General features: G+C 34.1%; 1 protein-coding gene across 1 annotated transcript; it reads left to right on the forward strand.

Annotated features, from left to right (window-relative positions):
- Nucleotides 1–6,332: 6,332 nt before the first annotated feature.
- On the forward strand, nucleotides 6,333–11,680 carry LOC111672066 (ras-related protein Rab-39B-like). The gene is made up of 4 exons (XM_023429351.2): nucleotides 6,333–6,616; nucleotides 7,609–7,841; nucleotides 8,233–8,503; nucleotides 8,647–11,680. The coding sequence occupies exons 2-4, from the start codon at nucleotides 7,627–7,629 to the stop codon at nucleotides 8,800–8,802; spliced, it is 642 nt and encodes a 213-aa protein (XP_023285119.1). The 5' UTR covers nucleotides 6,333–6,616; nucleotides 7,609–7,626; the 3' UTR covers nucleotides 8,803–11,680.
- Nucleotides 11,681–11,712: the final 32 nt, after the last annotated feature.

Genomic DNA, 11,712 nt, shown 5'->3' on the forward strand with positions numbered 1-11,712 from the left:
AATAATAAGGCATAAAATATCATAGTATAGTAAGCCATAAAAACATAAAAAAACGTCATAGTATAGTAAGCCATGAAAATGTCAAAAAACGTCATCAGATATTAAGGTATAGAAACGTCAAAAAACGTAAAAAAAAACATCATAGCATAGTAGGGCATAAAAACATCATAAAACGTCATAGTATAGTAAGGCATAAAAACGTCAAAAAATGTCATCAGATATTAAGGCATAAAACGTCACAGTATAGTAAGGCATAAAAATATCAAAAAATGTCATGTATATAAAGGCATAAAACGTCCAAAAATGTCTAAAAAACATTATAGTATAGTAAGGCATAGAAAGTCATAGTATAATAAGGCATAAAACATCATAGTATAGTAAGGCATAAAAACGTCAAAGAATGTCATCGGATGTTAAGGCATAAAACGTCATAGTATAATAAGGCATAAAAATGTCAAAAAACGCCATAGTATAGTAAGGCATGAAAACGTCAAAAAACGTCATCAGATATTAAGGTATAAAAACGTCAAAAAACGTAAAAAAAAACATCATAGTATAGTAGGGCATAAAAATTTCAAAAAACGTCATAGTATAGTTAGGCATAAAAACATCAAGAAACGTCATCGGATGTTAAGGCATAAAACGTCATACTATAATAAGGCATTAAACATCATAGTATAGTAAGCCATAAAAACGTCAAAAAACATCATAGTATAGTAAGCCATAAAAATGTCATAAAACGTCATAGTGTATTAAGGCATAAAAATATAATAGTATAGTAAGCCATAAAAACGTCAAAAACGTCATAGGATAGTAAGCCATAAAAACGTCAAAAACGTCATAGGATAGTAAGGCATAAAAACGTCAAAGAATGTCATCAGATGTTAAGGCATGAAACGTCATACTATAATAAGGCATAAAAATGTCAAAAAACGCCATAGTATAGTAAGGCATAAAAATGTCAAAAAACGTCATAGTATAGTAAGGCATAAAATGTCATAGTATAATAAGGCATTAAAAATCATAGTATATAAAGGCATAAAAACGTCCAAAAATGTCTAAAAAGCATCATAGTATAGTAAGGCATAAAAAGTCATAGTATAATAACGCATAAAACATCATAGTATAGTAAGGCATAAAAACGTCAAAGAATGTCATCAGATGTTAAGGCATGAAACGTCATACTATAATAAGGCACAAAAATGTCAAAAAACGCCATAGTATAGTAAGGCATAAAAACGTCAAAGAATGTCATCAGATGTTAAGGCATGAAACGTCATACTATAATAAGGCACAAAAATGTCAAAAAACGCCATAGTATAGTAAGGCATGAAAACGTCAAAAAACGTCATAGTATAGTAAGGCATAAAAATGTCAAAAAACGTCATAGTATAGTAAGGCATAAAACGTCATAGAATAATAAGGCATTAAACATCATAGTATATAAAGGCATAAAAACGTCCAAAAATGTCTAAAAAACATCATAGTATAATAAGGCATGAAACGTCATACTATAATAAGGCATAAAAATGTCAAAAAACGCCATAGTATAGTAAGGCATAAAACGTCATCGTATAATAAGGCATTAAACATCATAGTATATAAAGGCATAAAAACGTCCAAAAATGTCTAAAACACATCATAGTATATAAAGGCATAAAAACGTCCAAAAATGTCTAAAACACATCATAGTATAGTAAAGCATAAAAAGTCATAGTATAATAAGGCATAAAACATCATAGTATAGTAAGGCATAAAAACGTCAAAAAACGTCATAGTATAGTAAGGCATAGAAACGTCAAAAAACGTCATCGGATGTTAAGGCATAAAATGTCATACTATAATAAGGCATTAAACATCATAGTATAGTAAGCCATAAAAACGTCAAAAAACGTCATAGGATAGTAAGGCATGAAAACGTCAAAAAACGTCATAGTATAGCAAGGCATAAAAATGTCATAAAACGTCATAGTGTATTAAGGCATAAAAATATAATAGTATAGTAAGCCATAAAAACGTCAAAAAACGTCATAGTATAGTAAGGCATAAAAACGTCAAAGAATGTCATCAGATGTCAAGGCATGAAACGTCATACTATAATAAGGCATAAAAATGTCAAAAAACGCCATAGTATAGTAAGGCATGAAAACGTCAAAAAACGTCATAGTATAGTAAGGCATAAAAACGTCAAAAAACGTCATAGTATAGTAAGGCATAAAACGTCATCGTATAATAAGGCATTAAACATCATAGTATATAAAGGCATAAAAACGTCCAAAAATGTCTAAAACACATCATAGTATAGTAAAGCATAAAAAGTCATAGTATAATAAGGCATAAAACATCATAGTATAATAAGGCATAAAAACGTCAAAAAACGTCATAGTATAGTAAGGCATAAAAACGTCAAAAAACGTCATAGTATAGTAAGCCATGAAAACGTCAAAAAACGTCATCAGATATTAAGGCATAAAAACGTCAAAAAACGTCATAATATAATAAGCCATAAAACATCATAGTATAGTAAGCCATAAAAACGTGAAAAAATGTAAAAAAAACAAAACATCGTAGTATAGTAAGGCATAAAAACATAAAAAAACGTCATAGTATAGTAAGCCATGAAAATGTCAAAAAACATCATTAGATATTAAGGTATAAAAACGTAAAAAAACGTAAAAAAAACATCATAGTATAGTAGGGCATAAAAACATCATAAAACGTCATAGTATAGTAAGGCATAAAAACGTCAAAAAATGTCATAGTATAGTAAGGCATAAAAACCTCAAAGAACGTCATCGGATGTTAAGGCATGAAAACGTCAAAAAACGTCATCAGATATTAAGGCATAAAACGTCATAGCATAGTAAGGCATAAAAACGTCAAAAAACGTCATAGTATAGTAAGGCATAAAAACGTCAAAGAACGTTATGGGATGTTAAGGCATAAAACGTCATAGTATAATAAGGCATAAAATACCATAGTATAGTAAGGTATAAAAACGTCAAAAAACGTAAAAAAAAAACCATCATAGTATAGTAGGGCATAAAAATGTCAAAAAACGTCATAGTATAGTAAGGCATAAAAAGTCATACTGTAATAAGGTATAAAACGTCAGAGTATAATAAGGCATAAAAACGTCAAAAAACGTCATAGTATAGTAAGCCATGAAAACGTCAGAAAACGTCATCAGATATTAAGGCATAAAACTTCATAGTATAATAAGGCACAAAAAATCATAGTATAGTAAGGCATAAAAACGTCAAAAAACATCAAAAAACGCCATAGTTTAGTAAGGCATAAAAATGTCGAAAAATGTCATGGTATAGTAAGGCATTAAAAGTCATAGTATAATAAGCCATAAAACATCATAGTATAGAAAGCCATAAAAACGTGAAAAAAAATACGTCATAGTATAGTAAGCCATGAAAACGTCAAAAAACATCATCAGATATTAAGGCATAAAACGTCATAGCATAGTAAGGCATAAAAACGTCAAAGAACGTTATCGGATGTTAAGGCATAAAACGTCATAGCATAGTAAGGCATAAAAACGTCAAAGAACGTTATCGGATGTTAAGGCATAAAACGTCATAGTATAATAAGGCATAAAATACCATAGTATAGTAAGGCATAAAAACGTCAAAGAACGTTATCGGATGTTAAGGCATAAAACGTCATAGTATAATAAGGCATAAAATACCATAGTATAGTAAGCCATGAAAACGTCAAAAAACATCATCAGATATTAAGGCATAAAACGTCATAGTATAGTAAGGCATAAAAACGTCAAAAAATGTCATACTATAGTAAGGCATAAAAACCTCAAAGAACTTCATCGGATGTTAAGGCATAAAACGTCATAGTATAATAAGGCATAAAAACGTCAAAAAACGTCATAGTATAGTAAGGCATAAAAATGTCAAAGAACGTTATCGGATGTTAAGGCATAAAACGTCATAGTATAATAAGGCATAAAAATGTCAAAAAACAGCATCGTATAGTTAGGCATAAAAACCTCAAAAAACGTAAAAGAAAAACATCGTAGTATAGTAAGGCATAAAAACTCCAAAGAACGTTATCGGATGTTAAGGCATAAAACGTCATAGTATAATAAGGCATAAAATACCATAGTATAGTAAGGTATAAAAACATCAAAAAACGTAAAAAAAAAACATCATAGTATAGTAGGGCATAAAAACATCAAAAAACGTCATAGTATAGTAAGGCATAAAAACGTCAAAAAACGTCATAGTATAGTAAGGCATAAAAATGTCAAAAAACGTCATAGTATAGTAAGGCATAAAAAGTCATACTGTAATAAGGCATAAAACGTCAGAGTATAATAAGGCATAAAAATGTCAAAAAACGCCATTGTATAGTAAGGCATAAAAACGTCAAAAAACGTCATAATATAGTAAGCCATGAAAATGTCAGAAAACGTCATCAGATATTAAGGCATAAAACATCATAGTATAATAAGGCACAAAAAATCATAGTATAGTAAGGCATAAAAATGTCAAAAAATGTCATCGTATAGTAAGGCATAAAACATCACTGAATAATGAGGCATAAAAAACTCAAAAAACTGTAAAAAAAACCATTAAAAAATATCATAGTATAGTAAAGCATTAAAAGTCATAGTATAATAAGCCATAAAACATCATAGTATAGTAAGCCATAAAAACGTGAAAAAACGTAAAAAAAAAAACATCGTAGTATAGTAAGGCATAAAAACGTCAAAAAACGTCATAGTATAGTAAGGCATAAAAACGTCAAAGAACGTTATCGGATGTTAAGGCATAAAACGTCATAGTATAATAAGGCATAAAATACCATAGTATAGTAAGGTACAAAAACGTCAAAAAACGTAAAAAAAAAACATCATAGTATAGTAGGGCATGAAACGTCAAAAATCGTCATTGGATGTTAAGGCATAAAACGTCATAGTATAATAAGGCATAAAAACGTCAGAAAACGTCAAAAAATGCCATAGTATAGTGAGACAAAAAAACGTCAAAAAACGTCATAGTATAGTATGGCATAAAAAGTCATAGTATAATAAGGCATGAAACATCATAGTATAGTAAGGCATAAAAAGTCAAAGTATAATAAGGCATGAAACATCATAGTATAGTAAGGCATAAAAACGTCAAAAAACCTCATAGTGTATTAAGGCATAAAAACATCAAAAAACTTCACAGTATAGTAAGGCATAAAAATGTCAGAAAACGTGATAGTATAGTAAGGCATAAAATGTCACAGTATAACAAGACATAAAAATGTCAAAAAACTCCATAGTATAGTAAGGCATAAAACATCACTGAATAATGAGGCATAAAAAACTCAAAAATCTGTAAAAAAAAAAAAAAAAAAACACAATAAAAAGTCATACTATAATAAGGTATAAAACATCATATTAGTAAGTAAAAAGAACGTCAAAAACCGTCATGGTATAATAAGGCATAAAAACGTCCCAAGAACGTAATTGTATAGTAAGGCATAAAATCGTCTGAAAAAGTCATAGTATAGTAAGGCATAAAAGCGTCAAAAAACGTCATAATATATTATAAGGCATAAAAATGTACAAAAAAACATTCTCAGCAGAGAAGGCATAAAATAGTCAAAAAACGTCATAGTATAGTGAGTATTAAAAAAAATAATATTAAGAACATGCAAACTCCACAGAGAAAGGTACCTGTTCTGAGGTCTGAACCCAGAACCTTCTAATAGTAAGGCAACACTCTCAATGTCCAAAAAATTCACAGTATAGCACGACTTAAAACGTCATTATTTAGGAAGTCATAAAAATTTTCAAAAAACTTCATAGTATAATTACTAAGGCATAAAAATGTCAAAAAACGTAATAAAAAATGGGGGATGCAGGATGAGAGCTCACTGTCAGCTTGCGCATTTGTTAGCACGTCCAGTCCATGTATGCGGACGCAGCCACTTTTATTTAGTGAATACAATCTAGATCTTGATTCTTTAAATACTATAGAGCGAACAGCGGGTCTTGGCTTGAGAGTGCGCACCGTCTCCAGATTATTATTTCTTATGGAACCAAGTGTGACTTTTTTTGGGTTGACCCCTGCAAAAAGAAGTAGGCTAAGCAGCAATTAGCAGTCTGTCATCTTAAATGTTGAAATCAACGATGTTGATTAAGTTATGATGTTCATGTGCGCTCACCTCATAGTCGGGCTGCAGTTTTGGTTTTCTTTTTCTTTTCCTACAGCCTTTGAAGGCAGCAGCCGGGGGATTTCTGCCGAGCCGCTGTGTGTGCAGTTACGGTAATGGTGCTGATGAGGGCGAGGAGGAGATGTGTGATGCTGCTGTTGTGTCCTGCTGCCATTTCATCAGCGGATCATCACGGAAATATCAGTAGTCTTGCTCAAATTAATCAGCAGCTGCTGTTTTAATTCTCAACAGGCTTTTTTTATTTTTTAAAAACGGCTCAAAGTGATGGGAGAGAAAAGCCCTGCTTAATAATATGATGTTATCGGAGGGCTATTTCTGTGAGCAACAACACCACCACTGCTAGTCTTAAGTATCATTTTTGGAAGACATAATCATCGACATGGGGTTTATTTTTTACAGATACTGAACTCTTAACTTCAAGGTAGGTAGTCATCTATTGATTTTACTTAATTGCTATCCTGAATGTTAATTATTAAAGTAAAGAAGGCTCATAACTGGCATTAGAATAAGAGGGCTGGGCCTCACTATTTGTTGTAAAGTTGGTGGGCTCTTGTTATGGCTGTCACTGGAGGCCTTCAAGAAATCAGTAGCAAATATCTCATATCAAGTAGCAGCAGTCATGTTTAGCAGCTATCTGCTCACTAAGCTCATTTTTGGCCAGCTTGAAGGCCTCACTGTGTGATATTGCTGTATAACAACCAGTCTACTAGCCACATGGGGGATGATTACGCCAATGTTTATTGAGTTGGAGAGGAGTGGCCTCCCCCTCCCTCCTTCCCCTCAAATTAAATCACCCCACTGAAAATGTAGACACTGAGATGATTTGAGCCTATTATTCTCTCCTCATGACAGTCTAAGACATGTGGTCAACACAGTCTGTAGATTAATTGCACATTTGTGTTTAATCTGATCCATGAATCTATTTAAACACATGCTCTGTCTCTGAAGAGGGAAGTGTGATTTTATTGTTTGTTCTACTGTTAGTAGAAGCTTTAAAATGGGTTGAATCCTAGATGTTTTCCCATTAATTGATATTTTAATATTTTACATAACATAGACACATTTCCTGCTATTCCATGTGTGGAAAAAGCTCTACAAATGAAATATATTTTTTCACATTTACAATAGACTTTAAACGACTGCTATTGTTACAGAGAAAAAATAAAACTAAGGGTTATGACCATGTTTAGATTTCATATAGCTTAAAGACCATTTTACTTGACTTTTAAATCATTTTCTTCTGATTTAATTATTTTTCTGCTGGTTCCAACCTTTCATTGTGAGCATTTGATGCTTTTTTGTCATATATCAATAACGTAAATATCTTTGGGTTTTGAACTGCGGGTTGGACAAAACCTTTGAAGCCCTTATATGGATGACCCTGACTGAGTGATTCATTCTGTTATGCCAAAGATTTTATTTTCATGAGACATGGAGACGATATGGCTTTATCAGTTTCGCCTGATTGTCATCGGAGACTCCACAGTCGGCAAGTCGTGTCTGATCCGGAGGTTCACTGAGGGCCGCTTCGCCCAGGTGTCAGACCCCACCGTGGGGGTGGACTTCTTCTCCCGTCTGGTGGAAATAGAGCCGGGCAAAAGAATCAAACTTCAGATCTGGGACACTGCAGGACAGGAGAGGTTCAGGTAAAGATAGAGCTCTCACAAAATGGCATTATGACCTATTAGCGAAACTCACATTGCTTCCACTGTTCTTTGATTTATTTATTCAAGTGTGATTTTTTACAAATCTATAATCTATCACTCTGTTCTTAATTATGATGAACATGGGCACTGTAGTTTATTTCAGGTCAAGTGCACTGGTTTACTGCTGTAAATATCCACTAGAGCACCAACCCAGTAGCTGAAAATAGTCCCTGACAAGTGCATCATTTACTCCTGTTTGAATAACATTTCCTAAAAACTACAGTGCCAGCTGATTTTGGAAATTATTAATAATTATTTAGTCTTTTTTATAAATGAAAGTACAGTTAAGTAGGAGTAAATGTGCTATCTATCTATCTATCTATCTATCCAGGTCCATCACCAGAGCCTACTACCGCAATTCGGTGGGCGGGCTCTTACTCTTTGACATCACAAATCGCAGATCCTTCCAGAACGTCCATATCTGGTTGGAGGAGGCCCAGAGCCACGTCCAGCCGCACAGCATTGTATTCCTGCTGGTCGGTCACAAGTGCGACCTGGAGGCCCAACGTCAGGTGACCCAGCAGGAGGCAGAGAAGCTGGCGGGGGCCTACGGGATGCGCTACGTGGAAACATCAGCACGAGACGCCATCAACGTGGAGAAGGTTTGAAGAAAAAACACTTTTTGCGTCAAACTTGATTTTAAGAATTAAGTGTCTAATAGAATCAATTCATTCATTCATTAAATTATTAATTAATTTACATAATTATGAATCCACCAGTTCTGATTTTCTGGTATGTACTTCAGGCCTTTGTGGATTTGACGCGGGACATCTTTGACCTAGTGCGGAGCGGGGACATCAAGATCCAGGACGGCTGGGAGGGCGTCAAGAGTGGATTTGTTCCCAATACCGTCCACTCCTCTGAGGAGGTCACCAAAGGCAGCCGGCAGTGTTACTGCTGATTTTCCTGGCTGTAGCATGTGGGGAGGACAGGTGGTAAATACTTCAGTGGACTCCATCTGTAGGAGATCTCTTTCTAGCCATGGCTGCACTCAGGCCAGTTTTGTGGGACTCGTAATACTTCCCTGCTGAGCTAACACACTTTACTTCTATACACAGGACATTGTTTTGTCTTTCAGGTGCCTGTTTATGGCTCTGTCCAAACTTAGGACACTTTATTGATGATCCTAACAGGCATAGAAGCACAAGAAGCATCCTAACCCCATCACTGTTTTGTGTGCATGTGTGTGTGATTGTATTAACCCTCAGCTCTTACCAACACTTCAGCTTTACTCCACTTTCTTGATGTGTACAGTCATATTCCAGTGGCCGGTTATATTCTTGCTGCACATCTCTGAAAGACTGAGACTGTCAGCGTAGCGTGCTTATGCTTATGCTTATGCTTATGTTCATTTAAATCTGAATCAGTGATGCCAAAACTGAGCCATGCCACTTTGTTTTCATGCATAATACTCAGAATATACTGCAACCTTGTACAGACTATATCCAGTGAGAGGGATGAGACAGAAAGAGATCTTCACTGATTGTACTGCACTATGAATCCAAGTGGCTTAACACATGAGAGAGTGGAGGATAATGAACGTGAATCAAATTGAACCAAAGTTAGCGTTTTGTTTGTTTGAATGCTGGAGAAAGAGTTTGCACAGTGAAAACGTTCAATGGTACATTTGCTGTTTGCTGAAAGGAGAGCACACTGTAGCTGCTCACTGATAGCCATTATGGGTAGTTCACAGCAAGGAGTTTTATCACAATGCTAAGTACCCAGTTCATGTTTACTAACTTGTGTTGGTTTACTGGTGAGAACAGGTAAGATATAACCTTAAAGCCTTTTGTATGAAACCCCGGTGTGTTTAAGAGTCAATAAATATATTAGAAATTAATAATCATATGAATAAATTGTGTGAAATACACAAATGTAAAACCTCTGTTAACATCCCTGATGACAGACAATTAGTACTGTGAGCATGTGGTCTTTTGTCGTGGAGATCATGGTGGGACGTAAGGCAGTGCCTCTTGTCCTGAATGTTCGCTCTTTTATTTCAAATGATGTTTTATTTCATGTCTTCATGTATAGTTGTAAGCAGATACCTCACCTTTCAGTCAATTACATGCTCCCTAATTCAGTTATTTAGCCAGTTAGCACCTTTTAGCTAGAGCGTGCACAGACTGTCTATGCTCGCTCTAGCTCTGTGGTTATCTTTGCCTTTGAATTACAACTCAGAAGTCACACTCAGCTGTTCATTATTACGGTTTAAATGATATGTGAACACAGCATTAACCTCACCTAGCTAGTTAGCAAGCTAGGTAGGAACCATGTAGAGCTTTTTCAAGCTAATTAAATTGATGTTACTTTGTCTGTATACTGTTTTTTTTGTTGTTGTTGTTGTTTTGTTGTTTTTTTAACAGGTGCTAAATGGCTAAATTTGGTAGAAGTTGCTAAGCTAACTTAAGAGAAGCAGGGGCCATGATTGACTGAAAAGTGCCATTATGAAATAAAAAATGACATAAAATAAAACTGTAATTAGGAAAAAAAAAATCTTGTGTAATTTAGCCTAAACATTTTACACAATTTATTCATGTGAATATTTACTTCATAATCACTTATTTATTTGTGTAATATTGAACACTTTGGAACTCCATATTTTTGAAAACTGAATTTGAATATGGAGACTGCTCTTAAATATTACACACTTTCAGCTCTTCTCACACTACAATCCATTTATAGATTCAATCGTGTCCATATTTATAATTAGTGCATGCCTCCATTTTAACTGAAATTTTCCAAAGAAAGAAAATAACATTTATTTTTGATATAATGTAAATAACCGTTTCACTCGGTACTTGGAATCTGATCAGAGAGAGCAGAATGAATGAAGTTTAATTTGTTGCTTGGGGATGTGAAATGATCTTAAGCACCATGACAGTGTATGTTAACCACGAAAAGTGAGCATATTAGGAATATTGAACTAGACAGTTGCACAGATTTCAGTTCAGAATGATGTTATTAACTAATTCATTGAACAGTTTAGAAACAGCAGTGAGTGAGTATTTGTTTTGACTGCAGAGGGTTAGTGTCTCTTTTGAGTGCCTTTTGGAGGAAAGGTGCCTAAGCACATGCAGCCAGCTTCCTGTCCATTGCTACAACTGTGCATTTATCTTGTGAATATTAACATTTAAACTGTGAGGTGGTGGGAAACACATTGATATCACATTACACAACCTGTAAATAATTTATTTAAAACCAAACCCTGACAAATTTGACTGTTCAATGTGTCATCAATAATAAATGCCTGGAAACATTAATAAAGATTTGCCTTGTGCAAATAATGGACTGCTCTTTTTTTTTTTTACCATTAAACTTTAGCAAAAGGTCATAAGTGCAGTTAAACAATTGATGTAATACTCTGTGTAACCACTAGATGGCTGCACTGGGTGGAGAATTTACAGTAGAAGGGTGGGGAGCTGTTTAAACATATCATGTTTTATGTTTTTGATATTTTGTTTCTTTTTGTGCCGAGTGTGTTTTACTGTTTGGTTGAATATCACATGAGTTTCAATGTGGTGTGACCAGATAGGCTTTGGATCACCAATGACATGTTAAGGCAGATTTGTAAATAGTTCCTAATTTACATGTATTTGTTGTATTGAGAGATTTGTTTTCACTGTATCATTATTTTTGTATTTTACACCGCTGTTACATACAAGGTTCTTACTGTGAATATGGGCAAGAATGGTGACCACTGACTGTGAGAAACCTGTGAACACACTGTTTTCACAGTTTATACAGTTGGCTATAAAGGATAATTGAGACCTTTTCAATGTCTTCTGTCACTTCTGATACAGCTCTTTTG

The sequence above is a fragment of the Seriola lalandi genome, unplaced genomic scaffold, assembly GCF_002814215.2.
Source record: "Seriola lalandi dorsalis isolate HSWRI2012SDOR001 ecotype SW California unplaced genomic scaffold, Sedor1 jcf7180002054893, whole genome shotgun sequence".
In the NCBI taxonomy this organism is placed as follows: domain Eukaryota; kingdom Metazoa; phylum Chordata; class Actinopteri; order Carangiformes; family Carangidae; genus Seriola; species Seriola lalandi.